Source organism: Garra rufa, unplaced genomic scaffold (genome assembly GCF_049309525.1).
Source record: "Garra rufa unplaced genomic scaffold, GarRuf1.0 hap1_unplaced_121, whole genome shotgun sequence".
Taxonomy (NCBI): domain Eukaryota; kingdom Metazoa; phylum Chordata; class Actinopteri; order Cypriniformes; family Cyprinidae; genus Garra; species Garra rufa.
The window spans coordinates 19369-43243 of NW_027394396.1; the positions used below are offsets into that span (position 1 = coordinate 19369).

The 23875-nt window shown below is 33.5% G+C and overlaps 1 protein-coding gene across 1 annotated transcript in view; it reads right to left on the reverse strand.

The window, feature by feature from the left end:
* The window catches only part of LOC141316620 (anthrax toxin receptor 1-like), a gene marked incomplete at its 3' end in the record, with an annotated part of 36272 nt that extends 15521 nt beyond the window's left edge, over positions 1–20751 (reverse strand). The window contains exons 1-11 of the mRNA XM_073832808.1: positions 20123–20751; positions 8623–8694; positions 8356–8427; positions 8184–8265; positions 8066–8096; positions 5188–5261; positions 5024–5092; positions 4670–4750; positions 4185–4245; positions 2535–2633; positions 2388–2457 (exon numbers count right to left, since the gene is read on the reverse strand). Coding sequence (XP_073688909.1) covers positions 2388–2457; positions 2535–2633; positions 4185–4245; positions 4670–4750; positions 5024–5092; positions 5188–5261; positions 8066–8096; positions 8184–8265; positions 8356–8427; positions 8623–8694; positions 20123–20268 — 857 coding nt within the window. The remainder of the gene's footprint in view (positions 1–2387; positions 2458–2534; positions 2634–4184; positions 4246–4669; positions 4751–5023; positions 5093–5187; positions 5262–8065; positions 8097–8183; positions 8266–8355; positions 8428–8622; positions 8695–20122) is intronic.
* Positions 20752–23875: the final 3124 nt, after the last annotated feature.

Below are 23875 nucleotides of genomic sequence, written 5' to 3' on the forward strand. Positions count from 1 at the left end.
AAAACAAGATTATTTTGTTTACCACATTGGCAGATTATTTTACTTATTTCATGCAAGAACACGCTTAATTTTGACATGTTTTTTTTTTTGAAAACAATTTTTACTTGTCTAGAAAATCCTTCATGATATAAGAATTTTTAGATAATTTGAGTGGAAACAAGACAAAACATTTACGCAAGAAAAGCATTTTTTGCAGTGTTGATGTAGGATGGGACTGAAGCACTGCAAAAATGCCTTTCTTACTTAGATTTTTTGTCTTGTTTCCAGGCAAAATATCTAAAAATTCTTAAATCAAGAAGGATTTTCGAGACTGATAAAAATTATTGTCTTGTTTTTAGAAAAAAACTAAATTAAATGCGTTTTTGCTTGAAACAAGCTAAATAATCTTCCAATGGGGTTAGAAATATATTTATTTTTCTTGTTTCAAGCTAAAAAGACTTAGTAATTTTTACTTGTCTAAAAAATCCTACTTGATTTAAGAATTTGTAGATAATTTGGCTGGAAACAAGACAAAAAAATCTAAGTAAGAGAAGCATTTTTTGCAGTGAGACAAGACGAAGTTGAGTTGAGAAGAGAAACAGACTGTTGATCTGGTGATTTAGGGCAAGTATGTGAGGGGATAAAGATAAGTTAAGTTAAGTCCTAAAAATAAATATTTCTATTAGAACAAAAAAGGGTTCTATAATTGCATAGGAAGATAAGTTTTAACATTAAACTACCAATCAACATCAGGGTGATTTTAGTTAGCTAAAACTGAAACTTTTATTATGTATTATTTGTTTTAAAAATATTATTAAACATTTTATTTTACCATTTCTAATTTTCATTAAATGTTTTAATCTAACCCTAACTAACCCTATAGATATTAAATCTACCAAAAAACTCTAAAACTAAAACTTTAGGTATGAATAAAAAATAAAAACAAGAGATTAATTATGCTTAATTTTTACTATAACTTATTATATTTAAAAACTTAATTATTGATATTTAAAAATTAGTTATAATGTTGTAATATAAAGTTATAATGACAGCTGTTGTACAAATAAATTTCAGTAAAAATTGAAATAAAAATGACAAAAATTAAAACGAAAACAAAAAAATCAAAAACGAATTAAAAATATTAATAAAACCTCAGTGATACTACAATTACACTAATATAAGAGATCAATTTTGTACTGGAAAAATAAAAAGTACAATATAAATTGGTAAATAAAAATTTACTTTGCAATTATGTTTACCAATAAATTGCTAGTAAATTTTACAAATAATTACAAAGAAATGGCACAAAAAACACTGAAATTTCCAATGTATTCCAGTAATCTTTTTATTTTTGTTTTAATTACATTTTTAAAACAATATTTGTATATATTGGTTGATATTTGATAATAATGTGTGGACTTACATAAATTATGTGGATTTAACCATTTTTTATTTTTTATTTTTTTTTTTTTTTGCCACTATCTAATACTAATTTAAACGTAATATTTAATTTTTTAATTTTTTTGTTGTCATAAATTAAAAATATATATCAGTTAATCGATATTAATCAGAATTTTAATTTTGGTGCATCCCTACATTACATTTATTGTTAGTTATTTAGCAAACATAATCTGTGAAAAAAAATGCATACATATATATACAATAAGTGAATAAATAAATAATAAATAAGCTTTCATTGATGTATGGTTTGTTATAAATGGACAATATTTGAAAATCTGGAATCTAAAGGTGGAAAAAAATCTAAATATTGAGAAAATTGCATGTAAAGTTGTTCAAATGAAGTTCTTAGCAATGCATATTACTAATCAAAAATTAAGTTTTGATATATTTACAGTAGGAAATTTACTAAATATATTCATAGAACATGATCTTTACTTCATATCCTAATGATTTTTGGCATAAAAGAAAATTTGATCATTTTGACCTATATAATGTATTTTTGGCTGTCTTGGTCACTTTTTTTCCAGGAACACTGTACACAAATAATGTTCTTAATAACAAGATCTAACCCAAACATGCTGCATGAGTGTTGAATGGAAAGCAGAAGGAAGCGAAGGAGAAAATATGTATCATCTGGGGTTTATGGGAGCAGTAAAGGGATAGACTGAAATAATGGAAGAGGAACAAAGAAAAAGAGAGAGTGGGTGTGAGGAACAATGATTTCTGAGGAACTATCTGCTTTTAATGGCTCCTCAGAGCCTCTGACATCATGTAAAGCTTTGATTCTCTGGATCCGACAGGAAAAACAAGGCCACGAACGGCTGGAAATCGACAGCATGACCTCACAGCTGAAACAGCGAGCTGAACAGGAAGTGGAATGCGACCTTTGACAGCGATCATAAACACGCCTAATGCATGGCAGACCCGTCCGTCAGCCTCAAACTTACTTTCCAACTTCGTCTATAACAGGAGCGGGGCACAGCAAGAACGTGTCTTCAACGCTTGCAGGCTTCTCGTCTGCAAACAGAAGAATAAAGTGTTCAATAAACCAGTTAAAATGACTTTTAAAACTTTTTTGAAGAAAAAAGACTCACTAAGCGTGACCGTGTCATTGATTTTGAAGCTGCACAGGACTTGGTCGATGTTTCTGGCGTGTCGAAATCCATTCCCTCTCACCACTACTTGAAATGACTCTGAAACACATATTCCCACAGTCACTGAGTATTTTTTCAAAAGTCTTCTGCAAATATTTAATGCAGCAAAAGCAGTAAAATTTTGAAATATTTTTAGCATTTGAAATAATTGGTTTCTATTTGAATATATTTTAAAATGTAATTTATTCTTGTGATCAAAGCTACATTTTCAGCATCATTACTCCAGTCTTAAAACACACTACAAGCCAAAAGTATTTGAACAGTAAGATTTTTAATGTTTTTTAAAGTCTCTTCTGCAAACATTTGATTCAGCAAAAGCAGTAAAATTTTGAAATATTTTTAGTATTTGAAATAATTGGTTTCTATTTGAATATATTTTTAAAATGTAATTTATTTCTGTGATCAAAGCTACATTTTCAGAGTCATTACTTCAGTCTTAGAACACACTACAAGCCAAAAGTATCTGAACAGTAAGATTTTTTATGTTTTTTAAAGTCTCTTCTGCAAACATTTGATTCAGCAACAGCAGTAAAATTTTGAAATATTTTTAGTATTTAAAATAATTGGTTTCTATTTGAATATATTTTTAAATTGTAATTTATTCTTGTGATCAAAGCTACATTTTCAGAGTCATTACTTCAGTCTTAGAACACACTACAAGCCAAAAGTATTTGAACAGTAAGATTTTCAATGTTTTTTAAAGTCTCCTCTGCAAATATTTGATTCAGCAAAAGCAGTAAAATTTTGAAATATTTTTAGTATTTAAAATAATTGGTTTCTATTCGAATATATTTTAAAATGTAATTTATTTCTGTGATCAAAGCAGAATTTTCGGCATCTTTACTTTAGTCTTTAGTGTCACATGATCCTTCAGAAAACATTCTAATATGCTGATTTGCTGCTCAAGAAACATTTTTATTATTATTATTATCAATATTAATAATTTTTCAGGATTATTTGATGAATAAAAAGATCCAAAGATCAGCATTTGTCTGAAACAAAAAGCTTTTGTAACATTATACACTATACCATTCAAAAGCTTGAAGTCAGTATATATAATTTGGGAAAAAAAAATATTGAAATTAATACTTTTATTTAGCAAGGATGCTTTAAATTGATCAAAAGTGATGATAAAGACATTTATAATGTTACAAAAGATTTCTATTTCAGATAAATGCTGTTCTTCTGAACTTTCTATTCATCAAAGAAACCTGAAAAAATTCTAATTAGCTGTTATCAACATACTAATAATAATAATATGTTTTTTGAGAAGTAAATCAGTATATTAGAATGATTTCTGAAGGATCATGTGACACTGAAGACTGGAGTAATGATACTGAAAATTCAAGCTTTAAAATCCAGGAATAAATTAAATTTTAAAATATATTCAAACAAACAAACAGTTAAAAAATAGTCATTTTAAATAGTAAAAATATGTCTGAATTTTGCTGTACTTTGGCTCAAATAAATGCAGGGGTGGTGAGCAGAAGAGACTTCTTTAAAAAAAAAAACATTAAAAATCTTACTGTTGAAAAAGTTTTGACTGGTACATATATATAATTTATTTATATTATTTTCATATTATCATACCTCCTGCACATACGCTGGATGGCTCCGCTGCCAAGATCTCGATGCAAGATTTTTTGATGATCTAAAACAAAAATATATCATATAATAAATCTATTTGTTATTAAAAAATTTCAAACAGTTTTTACTCATAAATTGCTAGTAAATTTTCCAAAGAAACATCAAAAGAACATATATAATTCTGATGTAGAACGACCGTTTTCTTGTAAAACAAACAAGAAAACAAACTTAAAAAACCCACAATGTAAATTTTTTTACAAAATGTAAAATGTACTCATCTATTATTTTTTAAAGCTAAAGTGTGTAATTTCTGCATTGATGCCAATTATTTCTATGATCAACTAAGGCTTACAATGGCTTTTGGAAATGCCCTAAGTAATACATAAAAAAACACCAGAGCAAAACGTTTCAGGTCAATCAGTTCACTGTATATTAAACTTGTAAATTATATAGTACAATGGCTGAAGTAGCTGAATCTTCAAGTTTACCGAGTCAATCATTCCTCTCAGCGCCTGGAATCCTCCCAAGACCGGAAACACGTGCTTACTGGTGTCCGCTATGGTCGCCAGCTAGAACAGGACAAACCGATGTTTATTTACAGCTCATCTAAGCGTTGACCAGTCAATCTGTTCTGTGTCCTCCATAGAAAGTGCATTGTTTATATTGAATTTCAACAAGATTGAACAACCAGACAGGGCGTTACCATTGTCTTTCGAGACAAGCGGATGCTGAAAACATTCTCTGCTAAGTGCATACTCGAGTCTCCATCATTGTTTGTAAGTACTTATGCATGCTTTAATGTGAATTCAAGACAAACAGGCCTTTAAAAATGTCATCATTACCTGTGTTTCATTGAAGTCCTTAACACCGACACAATACACGATTGCACCCAATGTCCGAGCCCGTGCTGCCTGATGAGACGTCATGCAATTGTAATTGAAATAAACTGAATGTTTTTAGATTTTTAAGTGTTTGCAGACTGAAAACTGAATATCAATCCTGATACCTCCTGTTGAGCCGCTATCAGCTGATGTTCTTGAAGCTCACCATCCGTCAATGCGATTATGACACTCGCAGTTCCTACAAAGTGAAGTGAAGATTGGGTAAAAACATTAAACTGACTTAAGTTGAAAAACATTAAACTGACTTAGCTGAATAATGAGACTACTGTCTATTTTAAAACATTAAACTAACTTAAAACATTTTTAAACATTAAACTGACTTAAGCTGAAAAACATTAAACTGACTTAAGCTGAATATTGAGACTACTGTCTATTTTCTTTACACATTTTACAGATATTGAACTGACTTAAGCTGAATAATAAGACTACTGTCTATTTAAAAACATTAAACTGACTTAAGATGAAAAATATTAAACTGACTTAAGCTGAAAACATTAAACTGACTTAAGTTGAAAAACATTAAACTGACTTAAGCTGAATAATAAGACTACTGTCTATTTAAAAACATTAAACTGACTTAAGATGAAAAATATTAAACTGACTTAAGCTGAAAACATTAAACTGACTTAAGTTGAAAAACATTAAACTGACTTAGCTGAATAATGAGACTACTGTCTATTTTAAAACATTAAACTAACTTAAAACATTTTTTAACATTAAACTGACTTCAGCTTAAAAACATTAAACTGACTTAAGCTGAATATTGAGACTACTGTCTATTTTCTTTACACATTTTACAGATATTGAACTGACTTAAGCTGAATAATAAGACTACTGTCTATTTAAAAACATTAAACTGACTTAAGATGAAAAATATTAAACTGACTTAAGCTGAAAACATTAAACTGACTTAAGTTGAAAAACATTAAACTGACTTAAGCTGAATAATAAGACTACTGTCTATTTAAAAACATTAAACTGACTTAAGATGAAAAATATTAAACTGACTTAAGCTGAAAACATTAAACTGACTTAAGTTGAAAAACATTAAACTGACTTAGCTGAATAATGAGACTGCTGTCTATTTTAAAACATTAAACTTGATTCAAATGAAAGTAAATCCTTATTTGATTCATTGGTATTATTCTTTTTTGACTGGTAGGACACAGATAGTCAAAGTTAATCAGACATATTCCAATTCTATAGTTACATATTCAGGAGCGCCTCAGGGGTGCGTGAGTTCACCTTTTCTCTTTACTTTGTACACAGATGACTGTAAATCTGATGCAAATACATACATATTGAAGTTTTCGGATGATACTGTCCTATTGTCTTTATTGGGTATTGACGATGATTTTGGCATGCATCAGTCGAGTACAGATAGATTAGTGGAATGGTGTGAGAGGAATTCACTTGTTATAAATGAAAAGAAGACAAAGGAAATCATCTTTGGACCTTCAGAGGAAGGGCAACAAATACAAGTAACTATACATAATACACCGATTGAAATAGTGTCTGCATATAAATACTTGGGTGTCTATGTGGACGCTGCTTTATCATGGAGTGTGCATATAGAGTATGTCTGCTGTAAAGTACAACAGCGTATTTACTTCCTCAGGAGACTAAGATCTTTTGGAGCAAATAAACAGATTCTGTTCATGTTTTTTCAGTCTGTAATACAGAGTGTTGTACAATATGGAATATGTGCATGGCATAGTTGTCTTTCTGTTCAACTTAAAGCTCGACTGGCAAGGCTGATATCAAACTGTTCTAAGACCGTGGGTCAAAGCCTTGAGCCAAGTTTTCATGAGTTGTATAAGAAAAAAATGCTGTCCTTGACACATAAAATTATGTCTGATTGTTCCCATTTTCTATATAAGGAATATCAACCGTTGCCATCAAATAGAAGACTGAGAGTACCATATGCCAGAACGAATAGATTACGGAAATCTTTTGTTCATCAGTCAGTAAAATTAATTAACCAGAACTGGGGGTCAAAGTAGGCAGTAATACTCGGAGGAAGGGAGGATACTTAAGTATTTGAACAGTAGATGGATTGGTATTGACATGTATGTCTTTGAATGTATTTGTATTGTGTAATGTGTATTGTTGTGAATTAATGTTAGACAGTAAACGCAAATAGGATGCAAGAAAATTTTTGGAAGAAATTCCAACAATAAAGTGAAATTGAATTGAATTGAAACTGACTTAAAACCACTAAAACATTAAACTGACTTAAGCTGAAAAACATTAAACTGACTTACGCTGAATATTGACTACTGTCTATTTTAAAACATTAAACTGACTTAAAACATTTTAAAACATTAAACTGACTTAAGCTGAAAAACATTAAACTGACTTAAAACATTTAAAAACATTAAACTGACTTAAAACATTTTAAAACATTAAACTGACTTAAGCTGAAAAACATTAAACTGGCTTAAGATGCATAATGAGACTACTATTTTTTTTTACACATTTTACAGATATTGAAGCTGAATAATAAGACTACTGTCTATTTAAAAAACATTAAACTGACTTAAAACATTTTAAAACATTAAACTGACTTAAGTGGAACAACATTAAACTGACTTAAGTTGAAAAACATTAACCTGACTTAAGCTGAATAATGAGACTACTGTCTATTTAAAAACATTAAACTGACTTAAACCATTTTAAAACAATAAACTGACTTAAGGTGAATAATGAGACTACTGTCTATTTTTTTTTACACATTTTACACAGATCTGACTTAAAGGGACAGTTCACCCACAAATGAAAATCCTGTCATCATTTAGTCACCCTCAAATAGTTCCAAACCTGTATGAGTTTCTTTCTTCTGATGAGCACAAAAGAGACTATTGACGGTAGCCATTGACTTGCATTGACTTCCAACTGTTCGTAATTTTCATTTTTGTGTGAACTGTCACTTTAAATCGAATAATGACACTATTTGTCTTTTTAGAGCTGCTTTGAACCTACCAAAGTTTTCCTGGTGTATTTGCTCATTTGCCTGTGAATAAAAATCGGACAATACTGTTAAAAATACATTCAAACAAGTACATTAGAATAAGAAAAAACTTTAATTTGAGCATTTTACCTTTTCTAGACCAAGATGCATAAACGTATCTCCACCTGGGATCTCTCGTCTTAGAGCATTAAGGCCTTTTCTTATGGTCTCCCTTTGAACAACAAAAACAAATGTGAAAAGATTGAAATAAACAACAGTTAATAATCAAATACTTGCAGTACTTGAAGATGTTTTCCCGCACCTGTTTTCTGTGAGTCTCATGATTGTGGTTCCTCTGGTTGAGAACACGATGAACGACATTCGCAGCATTGGGCTGTAAGACAATGAGAAACAGACCAGAAATGGTTACGATTAAATGAAATTTATTAAAGAGATTCTTAAAATCATTCATGACCTACTTGGGAAATCTTACGCAATTGGATATTGTCAACAAAAACACTGCATTCCATTAAGTCCTACAGTGTGAGTCAATGCATTTGTGTGTTTTTCTCAAAACATGGTTTGGTACCTTGTGAATTTCTCAGCCAAATGTTCAACGAAAGTGTAGATTTCGTGCCAGTGGTGTTTGACACTTCCTGACCTGAGAAGAAAGACGTGAAACAATCAGTAAATGGGATGTTCATGCTTTCAATGCATTAGATCAATACAACTGCAATAATGCAGTTTCTTAGCAAAGCCATCTAATTTTGCACCCTCTTGTTTCTCCCCTGAGGCGCAGCTGTTAACGCTTTATGACAGCTACTCATTTCCCGTCTCAGTCCCCAAGAGGTAACCTGTGGTAATTCATTAGTGCTGGATGACAAATGGGAAATGAGCTAATTGAGTCTACTGATCTGTGCTTGAGTCAGTTTGACTTAATTGATGAAACATGCTGCAGAAATAGGCTCTGCACTTTGTAAATCTCATTGCCTGGCTGATGTAACACGTTCAGTCTGAGAGCCAGACATAACAGTAACCGGCTTGTTTTATGAAAGCGGTGCCTTTGGCAGTGTGACAAGGTGATTTTAAAGTACACTTCTGTAAGATTTTGGATGAAGCGATTATGCATTGTGTCATTGCATGATAAATAAATACTCTTTAATATAGTTAGCCTTCAGAGCAGTAACAGAGTTGATGGTAACAAAATTTTACATTTTTAAAATGGTAAATGTTTACTATACAAAGTTATGGTAACAGGGTTGATGCTACAATCATCCTCAACTGAAAAACATTAGAAAATATAAGATGAAATGATAAAAATGGGTGCATATGAACTATATAAAGAAATATAATGGTAATAAAGGTGGTGTATATTCTGGAAACACAATGTAAAGAGTTTTACAATATCGGCTAAAATCTAAAAATACATATTTTTTTGCATCTATTTTGAAGATCAAATGTGCATGTTTGCTATTGCAGAAGTGTTAACAATTGGGACAAACCAAAAGGACATTTTCATGAAGACAAAGGGGAAAAAACATCAAATTAAATTTACTAGATTTTTGATGATACGTTTTTAAAAAAAAAAACATCAAAAGGTTTTAAAGATCATAAGATTTTAAAGAACCAACCATTTTTTTTTGCTCACCAAGCCTGCATTTATTTGATCCAAAGTACAGCAAAAACAGTAAAATTCTGAAATATTTTTACTATTTAAAATAAATCTATTCTATTTTAATATATTTTAAAATGTAATTTATTTCTGTGATCAAAGCTGAAATTTCAGCACCATTACTCCAGTCTTCAGTGTCACATAATCCTTCAGAAATTAATCTAATATGCTGATTTGCTGCTCAAGAAACATTTATATTTTATTAATATCATTATTTAAAACAGTTGAGTGCATTTTTCAGAATTCTTTGATGAATAGATGGACCCAAAGACCAGTATTTATCTAAAATAAAATTATTTTGTAACACTATACACTACTTCAAAACTTTTTGGGGGAAAGAAATCATGGAAATTAATACTTTTATTTCGCAAGGATGCTTTAAATTGACCAAAGGTGTTGATAAAGACATTCATGTTTCAAAGTATTTCTATTTCAGATAAATGCTGTTCTTCTGAACTTTCTATTCATCAAAGAAACCTGAAAAAATTCTACTTGGCTGTTTTCAACATAATAATAATAAATGTTTTTATGATTTCTGAAGAATCATGTGAAACTGAAGACTGGAGTAATGATGCTAAAAATTCAGTTTTAAAATCACAGGAATAAATTACATTTTAAAATATATTCAAACAGAAAGCAGTTATTTTAAACAGTAAAAATATTTCAAAATTGTACTGTTTTTGCTGTAGCAGAAGATACTTATTAAACAATTTTGTAGTACGACCCAACTCTCAAGAAAAAACAACTCAAATGGACTGATTTTACTGTTGATAAAATGATTCATCTTTAAAAAACTGTTTGTGTTCCTCCAGAAAAAATGCTAAGCTAATGACTTTGTTTCATCCCGAAGGAGAGTGATGAATGCTTCCGAAACCTCATTCTGGAACGGCGTGGGAGGAAGATGTTTTTATAACACAGTCAACAAAAGACGGGCCAGCACGCTCTGAAACTGCAAAACAGACCATAAGTAACAGAGAGCTGAACGCTGGCGAGAATACGCAGGTCACGCTCAGGGCTTGCCACAGTTTTCAACTTCAGATTTTCGAACATCACAATGGACGCTGTTTGTGTTGGAAACGGGACTTTCTTGAGGTAACGGCAATCATGGGATTGGTGCCTAGCTTGCAGTTTTCTCACCTGTGCAAACAGCGTTAGGAAAGGAAGTGGTCTATTCTCAAGTGAGATCCTAGATGAAATATGTTGCGGTGCCCTTCTTTGATCTAATTTTAATGGGTTATACTAAACCATATAAAGCCTAGAATGTCCTACGGTGCGATTTCAACTCTGAAGATGATCCTAATTTGCAGAGAAAGGAATTAGGAGGCATCTGCAAACTGATGTCATTTTTAAAAATGACCCTCAAAACGCATGTTTTCGACGCCTTTGTATACGTAGATAATTGCACATATGTTAAGACATGTGAAAGTCATTGCGGTTTGATGCAACAAGAGCCAAGACAGGAAGACTCACTGGAGTAATATTTGGAAGAGGGTTAATTAGAAAAGTGTGTCGCTCTTACAGGTCTCATCTGCTCTGAGATCAGTCTTCCAATCCTTTCACTCAAGATCAAATCTTACATAGTCATAAACACCAGTCATATACATCTAGGATGCCTTGAGGGTGAGTAAATAATGGGCTAATTTTCATTTGTAAGTGAGCTAACCATTTAAGACCTCAAAATACTTTTTCTGTAGTTCATGATTTGTATACAAATACATTTTGATGTTTGCAACTCATAAGCAGGTCCATATGTTTGTTCTGATGAGGTAAACTTGCTCATAAGCGCACCTGGTACAACATTGCAAATGAGCTCAAAGACTGATAGATGCATAATAAAATGACACTGATGCTTCAGCAAATGCATTTTTATTTAATGCATTCTTTAGAGTTGGGTTTAGTGGTACGATTTTTAGTGCAGCTTTTCTGATGAGGTAAATTTGCTCATAAGCGCACCTGGTACAACATTGCAAATGAGCTCAAAGACTGATAGATGCATAATAAAATGACACTGATGCTTCAGCAAATGCATTTTTATTTAATGCATTCTTTAGAGTTGGGTTTAGTGGTACGATTTTTAGTGCAGCTTTTCTGATGAGGTAAACTTGCTCGTAAGCGCACCCGGTACAACAATGCAAATTTAAAAAAAGAGCTCAAAGACTAATAGATGCATAATAAAATGACACTGATGCTTCAGCAAATGCATTTTTATTTAATGCATTCTTTAGAGTTGGGTTTAGTGGTACGATTTTTAGTGCAGCTTTTCTGATGAGGTAAACTTGCTCGTAAGCGCACCCGGTACAACAATGCAAATGTAAACATATGCGATACATACAACAAGCACCTTAATAAAATGTTGCTAGATTCACATTCATCTGGTTTTGATGTCACTCACTAGTCATTTAACTTTGAAAGCGTTGTGAAATGTACAAGATGCAATATAATATCATTATTCCTTCCCCTCAAGATCAAATCCTACACAATCACATACATCTAGGATGCCTTGAGGGTGAGTAAATAATGGTCTAATTTTCATTTGTAAGTGAGCTAACCAATTAATACCTCAAAATACTTTTTCTGTAGTTCATGATTTGTATACAAATACATTTTGATGTTTGCAACTCATAAGCAGGTCCATATGTTTGTTCTGATGAGGTAAACTTGCTCATAAGCGCACCTGGTACAACATTGCAAATGAGCTCAAAGACTGATAGATGCATAATAAAATGTCACTGATGCTTCAGCAAATGCATTTTTATTTAATGCATTCTTTAGAGTTGGGTTTAGTGGTACAATTTTTAGTGCAGCTTTTCTGATGAGGTAAACTTGCTCATAAGCGCACCCGGTACAACATTGCAAATGTAAACATCTGCGATACATACAACAAGCACCTTAATAAAATGTTGCTAGATTCACATTCATCTGGTTTTGATGTCACTCACTAGTCATTTAACTTTGAAAGCGTTGTGAAATGTACAAGATGCAATATAATATCATTATTCCTTCCCCTCAAGATCAAATCCTACACAGTCACATACGCCTAGGATGCCTTGGGGGTGAGTAAATAATGGGCGAATTTTCATTTTTGGGTGAACTAACCATTTAAGACCTCAAAACATTTTTTCTATAGTTTGTGCAGTCCTGTGAAATGTAAAAAAGGAGCTTAAAGACTAATAGATGAATAATAAAATGACACTGATGTTTCAGCAAATGCATTTTTATCTCATGTTTGCTTTGAGTTGGGTTTAGTGTTGGTGGTACGGTCTTTAGTGTGCGATAGAGCATTAACCCTTTAGCGCCATTCACCACACATTTATTTTCTGAACTTCTGCGATACAAACAACAGCCAACTTGATAAAATGTTGCTAGATTCACATTCATCTGCTTTTGATGTCACTTACTAGTCATTTAACTTCAAAAGCGTTGCGAAATGTACAAGATGCCTTTCCCTCAACATCGAATCCTACATAGTCATATACACCAGTCATATACACCAAGGATGCCTTGAGGGTGAGTAAATAATGGGCTAATTTTAATTTTTTGGGCGAGCTAACCATTTAAGACCTCAGAACACTTTCTGTAGTTCATGATTTGTAAACAAATACATTTTGATGTTTGCATCTCATAAGCAAGTCCATATTTTTGGCTTTTCTGATGAGGTAAACTTGCTCAGTAGCGCACCCGGTACAACATTGCAGTTTTGTATAAGTCCTGTGAAATATAAAAAAAGAGCTCAAAGTCTAGTAGATAAACTTGCTCTGTAGCGCACCCGGTACAACATTAAAGTTGTGCACATCGCACTTGTATGAGAAAAAAAGAGCTCAAAGACTTATATATGCATAATAAAATGACACTGATGCTTCAGCAAATGCATTTTTATTTCAAGTTTGCTTTTGTTAACATTATCGGTTAGCTTTAGAGTTGGGTTTTTAGCGTGCGATAGAGCATTAACCCTTTAGTGCCATTCACCACACATTTATTTTCTGAACTTCTGCGAAACATACAACAGCCAACTTGATAAAATGTTGCTAGATTCACATTCATCTGCTTTTGATGTCACTTACTAGTCATTTAACTTCAAAAGCATTGCGAAATGTACAAGATGCAATATAATATTATTTAATCCTTTCCCTCAAGATCAAATCCTAGCCTAACTATTCATATCTGCCTTTCTGCCAGAAACCAAACCAAAACACAGCTCATAAAAAGCTCCTCCTTGCTGTCGAGTGCAGTTACCTGTCGGTGTTTCAGATTAAAGGGGTTTGTGAAACACTAATAATAATGTTTAAAGTACAGAGAGGACTAGGTTTATGTAAAGTCAGCATTAGCTCCTCTTCTTCCTACATTGTAATGCCTGAGACATGGTAAGAATATTATGTTAGTGACATTTCCCTGACACTGCTGTTTTAACAGCTCCTCTGGGTCCTCAAACATCTTCTAGGTCTAGAGCAGTTTAACAGAAGTCTGGATGATCTCCTTGCTGATTATAAACAGCCTTAAAAGAAATAGTACACATGAAATAGGTGTGGTGAGCTCTTTGTGACACTCCTAGACTGTGTAAACAACAAAAAAGTCACAATTTAGATCTTTATCGAATTAGCACTTGCTTCCTGTGAGTCATTTTGCTGCTTTTTTAGGTCGCCTGACATTTGGTCTACATTGGCTCATTGGAAAAACATGACTTTTTTGCTCCAAAACCTTACCTTGACATACAATTCACTGCAGTTTCCATCTGAAATGAACACTAGTGGCAGTAAGACACAAACAACTTTGTTTCTTTTCACGCAAATTATAATTACAGGGGCAGATTATCGATTAATAAAGACTTATTTTTGCACAGTTCCTTGCGGAATACAATACTATGCTTAAAAGGTTAGTTCACCCAAAAATGAAAATTAGCCCATGATTTACTCACCCTCAAGGCATTCTAGGTGTATATGGCTTTCTTCCTTCAGACAAATCCAATTGGAGTTACATTAAGAATTATTCTTGCTCTTCCAAACTTGTTTTCAGAGTTTCTGTTCATCAGTCCAAATCATGTCCAATAAAGTGCATCCATCCATGATGAAAAGTGCTCCACATGGCTCCAGGGGGTGAACAAAGGCCTCCAGTAGCAAATCGATGCGTTTTTGTAAAAAAAATATCAATATTTAAAACAAAATAATCACTTTTTAGCTTGCACTAACTGTCATACGTGTAAGGCGTTAGTTCCGGTCTTGCAAAAACCAACGTTTGTTTACCGAAATCAAAGAAATATAATCCTGGCTTATATCGAAATCCTCTGACATTTTTCTTTACAAATTCTCCTTTTGAACTTCTAATTTGTGACCAGTCTTTTGTTTTGCTCTCTCCTTTGCGCTTCCATGTTCGTGCCAGCTAGAGAAAAGTGATTATTAAGTTTTAAATATGTATATGTTTCTTACAAAAACACATAAATTCACTACAGGAGGCCTTTATTTACCACCCGGAGCTGTGTGAAACACTTTTTATTATGTATAGACACACTTTATTGGACTTCTTTTAGACTGTCTTTTAGAAAACTTGAAAGAGCCAAGATAATTTTTAATGCAACTCCGATTGGATTCGTCAAAAAAAAAGTCACATACATCTAGGATGCCTTGAGGGTGAGTAAATAATGGGCTAATTTTCATTTTTGGGTAAACTAACTATTTAAGAACTCAAGATGCATTTTCTGTAGTTCATGATTTGTAAACAAATACATTTTGATGTTTGCATCTCATTACCAGCTCCATATGTTCGGCTTTTCTGATGAGGTAAACTTGCTCTGTAGCGCACCCGGTACAACATTAAAGTTGTGCACATCGCACTTGTATGAGAAAAAAAGAGCTCAAAGACTTATACAGTATATGCATAATAAAATGACACTGATGCTTCAGCAAATGCATTTTTATCTCATGTTTGCTTTTGTTAACGTTATCGGTTAGCTTAAGAGTTGGGTTTAGTGTTGATGGTCCGGTTTTTAGCGTGCGATAGAGCATTAACCCTTTAGCGCCATTCACCACACATTTATTTTCTGAACTTCTGCGATACAAACAACAGCCAACTTGATAAAATGTTGCTAGATTCACATTCATCTGCTTTTGGTGTCACTTACTAGTCATTTAACTTTTAAAGCATTGCGAAATGTGCAAGATGCAATATAATGTCAGGCTTACTGTTAGACAAAATAATGACAAAATACTATCTTTTGCATCAATTTGATGCAATGACATGATTTTGAAAGGCAGAGTTTTCAAAAGAAAGCGTGTTGTTGAAAGAATGGGGGCGGGACTAATTCACCGGCCAATTATAGTTAGCAAACAGATGGTGCTGATTGATGGAGTGGTATATAAAAGCAAAAGCTTTTAGCTTTTAAAAAAAAAATCCATAGAAATAATTACAATTGACCAATTTGATTGATGCATCCCATTCTATGATGATGAATGACTGCACTCCGGTTCAACTGACTGGGCTATGAAACCACTAACCTATTTTAGCTTTGCTGGGAATGTGAGCTTACGCTTCCGAAGTTCTCCATTTTAGTCTTTCAGCTTTCTGGTTTGCTGGTTTGAGAACACATGCCTTCTGCATAACCCAAGTACTTTTTACACCCTGTGTAAAATTCACAGCAGTCTGCATCCAGAAAGTAGATTTGCGGTGTGTGATAACATTTAACTAGGAATGCATGTCTCCCAAAACTGTTCCAGGAGTTTTACCTCTAGGTAAAGCTGAATTTGGGTGTATTAGGGTAGAAACTCGACATGGCTCTTAGCGATGGGCTTGACATTTATGAATCATTGGCACACTACAGCTGTTATTCTGGCTGTTTTGAAACAGATGACTCAATGCCTGGGTTATCTTAAGCTAAACAACGGTTAGTGGGACTAAAACTATGATTAAGTGATGTTTCAAAACAATCATGAAGATGAAGTAAATTAGACCACGGGTATGCGTCCAGACATTGATGACGGACTGGAATAAATAATTTTCCAATCCCAAGAATCAGGTTGTTCGAGGGACGCAGAGCCACAGCTTGAAATCTGTTGCCCAAAAACTAAAATGACATCATTATTGATTCGCCCCCATAGAGTTTCACAAAGTCTTCAATCAAACTGTTTGAGTTTCAAAAATGCATTACATTAACAAAAACGTTCTTCAGAAAACTGTTTTAAGATTCAAGCAAAATAATCTGCCAATGGGTTAAACAATTTTTTTTTTAAATTTCAAACATAAAACAAGATTATTTTTCTTACCCCATTGGCAGATTATTTTGCTTGTTCTAAGCAAAAACTCATTTAATTTTGACTTGTTTTTTCTGAAAACATCAATAATTTTTACTTCTTTTTGAAGACAAAAATCCTTTTTGATTTAAGAATTTTGGAATTTTGGAATTTCTGGAAACAAGGCAAAACATGTAAGTAAGAAAAGCATTTCTCTGAAGATGTCTGGCTTGAAGGCTGCAGTGCGAATTGCGTGCTAAGCATTCCCACGGACAGTTTCTTTGTTTTATTCCACTTGTTAAACAGCAGGCCACGGGCTGAAAGACTGGTTCTGAATCACTACCCAAGGCCGCCACTTCCCAGAAAGCCTTCAGGCCACATGAAAGCAGAAGTGGAAGCAGTGATGCCAGGCTCGAAGGACAATCTTGAGGTCAATTTTATGTAATCATTTCTAGAAATCAAGCCCTTTCTTAGTCTTACGTTTTCTATTTATATGCACAATATTCCACTGATAATGCTGGGACTTTCCACAATGAGCACTTCAGAAAAAGCTTTTCTTACTTGGATTTTTTGTCTTGTTTCCAGCCAAAATATCCAAAAATTCTAGATTCAAGAAGGAAGTAAAAATTATTGTCTAAAAATAAGTCAAAATTAAGTGTTCTTGAAGCAAGCAGAATAATCTGCTAATGGGGTAAACAAAATAATCTTACTTCACTGGCAAACTCACTTTATTTTAATTTCTATTGCCAAAATGCAACCTGGGCTGTTTTTTTTTTACTGTAAAGGAGACAAACTTATATCTAAAAGCATAATTACGACAAACGAGCCTTTGTTTAGATTGACCGTGATTTCGTTTTGTGGTCAATGGCCGGTGAATGGGAGAACTAGGGGCATAACTTTGAGCGCATCAAAATCGATATTTTTACAACACTAAGAAGGCTCGACACACCATGAATCTTTGCTCGAAGTATCGCCTGGGTCTCTACACATGAACTCCAGCATTGAGAACATTGTTTGTGTACACAGAGTTTACTAAAAAGAAAGGTTTTGAACAACTCACTTTCACTGTTTGGGTTTCCGCTGGCAGCCATCTTGCCAGTCAAGAAGTGTTGATCTCCGAACCTTACTTGCTTTTAGACATTTTTTGAGACAAACATGGCAATTCCTCGAAAACAAATCCAGGAAAGCCCCTTCTCCGAATCCAATAATGCAGCACCTGAAGCCAAACACTCATGTGCAATACAGCTGTTGTTTGTGTTGCTTGGGTACTTGCTCATTTGGTGATAAAGCAGATAAAGAAAACAATGCACGCAACAGCATTAAAAATACAGAATAATGCGTGCTCAGGAAATGACTTAAATTGCTGAAGTCGAAGGCTTGTGATGTTCTGAAAAGGGCCGCAGATGTTCATGTGCATGCGATTTTACTAAATGTCAGTTTTTCCGAAGTCTGTAAAGAGAAAAAGGGGGGCGCTCGGGGTTGGCTATGTCTTCTGCCATCACATCATGAGAAAAACTGGGTGGAAAAGGACCTCGCATGAGTCGTACAGTTTTACTCAGCTGATCAGTTCCAGAGCATGTTGCATGACACATGGAAATCGCTTAACATACAGCACAGATTTATGATGCATTTGCTGGATTCTAATGGGTTTCGCTGCTAATTTTATCCCTTTGCTTTACGCCAGCTGAACTTTCTGACACATGGTCAAACAATAAGACTGCCCTTTCATCAAAAAGCTGTCAGCTTTGTGTTCATAAGTCAACTAAACAAATAAAAACGAGATCATGAGATCAGTGTTGTTTCAGACAACCCATCAGACAACCTCACAAGACTAACCACATATATGGCAGTGAAGAAAAGTAGGTTGTCAATTTTCACCAATTTCAACCTGAATACAGTTTTACACTCTTGAAAATAAAGGTGCTTTAAAAGGTTCTTTACAGCAATTCCATAGAAGAACCATTTTTGGTTCCACAAAGAACCATCTCTTTCTTACCTTTTTATAATCTGAAGAACCGCTTTGTGGAACAGAAAGGTTCTTTAGATGTTAAAGGTTCTTTATGGAACCATTTAAACTAAAAAGGTCTTCTATGGCATCGTGAAGCACCTTTATTTTTAAGAGTGTACAATCTAAAAAATAAAGGGTCTTTACAGTGATGCCATAGAAGAACCATTTTTGTTTCCACAAAGAACCATCTCTTTCTTACCTTTTTATAATCTGGAGAATCTTCTTTTGCCACAAAAAAATCTTCTTTAGATTTTGAAGGTTCTTCATGGAACCATTTAAACTAAAACAAAAGGTCTTCTATGGCATTGTGAAGCATCTTTATTTTTAAGAGTGTATGTATAATCAACTTGGTTGCACGAGTGACTTAAAACTTATCAAAAAAGTTGGAATTACTTATTGACCTAATTCTTTACAGTGTATGCAAAAAGGTGTTTTATACTAATAAATAAATGTGCAATTAGACTAAACATCCTGTAAAGAATCTTCCCAGTCAAAATCGTGGGAAAGGATGTTGCTTTTCTGGGTCTGTTTAACAATGGAAAAGGATAAGGGGCAGGAAAAGAGAACCACAGAGGAATGAAGTTGTGACCGTCTGAAGTGCTTATTCAGCAAACTTCTCATGTAACCTCCCCTCTGATCGTCATTACACTCACACTGAGCACTAAACAACAAGTTGGCACCATAAAAAATAAACCAAATTACTTCTGTAAACTGTCATTGTCTGGTATATAGGGCGCAGTATTGTCTCTAACCCTTCCTTGAACTCTAATTGAACCCAGCCAAGTGATACCAAACAATGGACATCTGGTGAATATCTATTTTGGTGTTGGGGAATGTCAAAAATTTAAGGAAAAGACTGGAGGATGTGAATGGAAATGTACTGGCCTACTTTATCCAGGCAGAATCTCTCAGTGTGGAAAACATCAGGCCGACAGACCGCAAAAGCATCCTTAACATTTGCACTTCATACAGATCGAGTTGCCCTTATTTGAGATTGACGGGTTTATGTTGGATTCCAGCTGTTCCACCAAAGAGATTCAAGTCTCAAGATAAAACACAGATTGGCTTTCCTTTAAGTGTAGAGATAGAAATGAAAAGGAGAAACACAGAGAGAGAGAGAAATACAGAGAAAGAGTGGATTCTTTGTTCACAAAGCAGTGCGCAAAACCATTGAGTTATAACAGTTACTTACTTGTCAAGGACGAAATACAAGTCAAAGGCGCCCTGACATGATCTCTCCTCTTCCACATCTTCTTGGGCTCTAGCAGATGGAAGCGTGAACAACAAAAGTCCAAAGAAAAGTACGCCAAGACACATTTTAACTACTGAGCTTGGCATCTTTTGTTATTGCAAAAACACCAATCCTCAACAAAGCGGGCGACCATTCACATTATCCCTTGAAAAAAACAAACAAAGAGAGAGCCTTTGCTGAGATCCTGAGGGAAGGATGCACACAAAGAAGAAGAAGAAGTGCAGTTTTGCGGATGTTGACGCAGTCCTTATTCTAATTAGTCAGAAAGATGTAACTCCAAACTGAATATGAAGATGTGAAGAAAACACGCTATTCCCAATGTGTACCGCACGGAAAGCCGATGTCCAGGAAAAAGAGTTTTTGTCAAACTCTAGCCGGTTTGTTGTTTTGCGCGAAATCCACGTGTTCAAAGGCCAGATGTGTTTTTTTTTTTTTTTTTTTTGCTTTTTGTTAAAGCGCTTGATATTTGATGTTAATGTGCAAAGCAAAGACTGAGTCGTTTGAGAAAAGAGCCCAGGATCGGAGTTGGCAGAAGAGGGGCTGGTGTCATATTTCTACCCTTGTAGAAAAAAAAATTGGGTCAGTTTCTTCTCCTGCTTCTTGAAGGTTTCCTCCCTTCCTTTGGATATGCTAAATATATGGGTTTTGCGATGTTTTTTTTTTTTTTCCGGTCTTGTCTGCTAAAGTTGTGGAATAAAATATAAATGTAAAACTAGAAGAATGTTTGTTCTACGCATTTAAAATTTTTTTTTAGTTACTACTAATAAAACCAGTGGTGTATACTTAAGTAAAAGTACAGAAATTACTTTGGTAGAAGTTAAAGTAGGCTATGTGATATTTATTGTACTTAAGTACAAAAAGTATTTTTTAATCTTAAGCATACTTAAGTCTTGAAAGTAAAAGTGTCAGTAATTGCAAACTGGAAAAGAAGCAAATTAATATATATTTATGAAATGTTCATACACAGCTTGAGTAGCAAGATTGTGTTCAGTTTTAACTCTTTCTTCCATTTTGTATTTTTGGGTATATTTCGTTACTTAGTTTCATTCCAACATAAGAAAACATTTCTGGAATCTGCATCTGAAATAGCATTTAGATGTATTTACACAGTTTAATGGATCTCAGAGGGACATTGATGCATTTAAACTGCAGTTACAAATCCATAAATAGACATAATGTTTTGTTTTTAACAAAAAAGTTGAATACTAATATTTGAGCTAATTTAAGACATAAATAAAATAGTCGAAATGTACATTTAAAACCGCCAGTGGGAGGCAGCAAGTTACTGTTAATGAGTGAATCACTGAATCATTTTTATTAACGATTTGTTCAAAAAGCTGATTCATTCAATAGGTAAACACTGCCCATTGCTCAGAGACGCAAAACACTGCTGTGATCTTTGGAACTATTTTCTTTGGCAAAATTGAGCAAAAACAAGCAATATTATGTCTAAAATGTAAGTCACTTATTGTATGAGCAAAGCTGTTTTAGGAGCTCTAACTTGCAAGCGCCAGACACTGATTCGTCAAACCTGCTTTCCTGCAGTCCGTGTTCTTCTGACTATTTTGTAGTAAGTAACAAATATGCTTATACATTTTATACACAGTATACATTTTAATTAGTAAATGTATCAGAGTTAAAGTTGGCTGAAATATAAAAACTCAAGTAAAGTACAGATACTCCCAAAAATACTTAAGTACTATTACGAAGTATTGTTACTTTGTTACATTACACCACTGAATAAAAAAACATGGTTACTATAGTTAAACTATGGTAAACACAAATTAACCATGGTCTTGCTACACTAACCATAGTTTAACCATGGTATTTCTAGTAAAACTATGGATTTTACCCCCTGGAACGCAATTTTTTTTTTTTTACCAGAGGACCCACCTCAAAATGGCATTGGGCTAGTTTTGAGTTGCAATTGGGTGGGTTTTGTTGTGAAAACCTGGCAACCCTGTGCCCAAGACTCTATAGTCTCAAAAGCTTTTGGCAAATTCAAGAAACCCCGCCTTTATTTATACAAACTTTTTATCAATTTGACTAGACTTTAACAGCACATTATGGTATATCTCTAGTGAACGATTGTACAAATATGCATTTTGAGTGTATTAGATCATTTCTATATGGTTTCAGACACTCAGTTGACTGAAAAAAAAAATATATATATATATACTAAAAAGAGGATGAGGCGAATACAGCTAAAAACTCGTTTAGCAAAAGGGGTGTGTCTCTTCAGAAAGCCAAAAGAGAAATCGATTCAAGTAAAAGATTCATTAATAAAACATAAACAAAACTAAGCTAATGTAAGTACGAAATGCAAGGTAATACTGAGGTAATATAAACAAAAAATTCATGGAAATACTAAATAGTTTGTACAAAAGTACACTTACATCTGTAAAATATTGCAATTTGATTCTTAAATGACTTGAATGACTAATTCATATGAATAGAGTGCTTTCACAACGCTTCATCAATCAGCCATATTGGCGGCACAGAATGTAAACAATGCCACTGAACCGAACAGAACTCGCAAATTTGGCTGATTATTGCTGCTGAAAATAGTAAATTATTGTCACGTTTTGGCCTGTACTAATCGGTGGGACTGGGAAGAACATTTAGAGTACTATAGACTGCCAAAAGTTATAACAAATCAAGGAAAAGACTGTCTAAGGAAAGAAGGCGTTTGTGGCCAGACTGAACCAGGATTTCCAGAGATGTCTTCATTTTTGAAGAAAAGCTGCTTAGACCAATGATTCATGTTAAATTGCCAATATTTTTTAATTTATCAGGCTTAAGATGTATAGAGCAGTTTATGTTTAAAACATACCTAATTGATAAACAGCAATACGTTTTAACTCAAAATCTAATTAACACAAATCTGTAAATGACAATCCTTTTTTATTTGTTGGGCCATTACTTCTACCGTTGACACATGCCACATTAGTGTAATGAGTATAATATTTATCATTTATTCCATTCAAATCTGTTTTCAACAGGTGCTACATACAGTAATTGAATTTTAGAAGTGGATGTGCATGACAGCAATTTATAGAGAAGATGTGCTGCCATCTTCTGGTTTGATCCTGCTCATTTCTAAAAGAAACTGTAGTAAACATATAAAACTAGTTTTGTAATGACCTGAATAGAGCAAAACGTGTACCAGATATGAACATTGTTTTTGCTTTGTTAGTGTGGGTGAGTGTGTTTATGTTGCAACTGATTTTTGCTGAGATTGCAAGCGGATAAGTAACGGTAAATAATCAGATCAAAATAATCGGGAAACAAATCACAAGAGGCTTTCAGATGCATAAGTATGTCTGGAATTGGTTTATGTTTGTTAAACCCGTGTTACCTCAAGTGTAAGGAATATTTGATTTAATCTTTAAAACACATTACAATTAGAACATGTGGTATTTATTAAGTTTCATCATTTGGTTTCAATATACCGGTAAACCCAAAGTCGCAATTTTCCCCAGATATACTGAAAAAGATTCACTTCAAGACACTTTTTCAGTTAATATACATGCACACGAGTCCAGAGCATATCACTTTGAGAACATTAATTGCATTCTTCTCCATCAAGTGTGCTTTAGAGCAGGAGCATTGCTAGAGTTGGGCTTTTCTTACTTTGATTTTTTGTCTTGTTTCCAGCCAAAATATCTAAAAATTCTTGAATCAAGGAAGGAT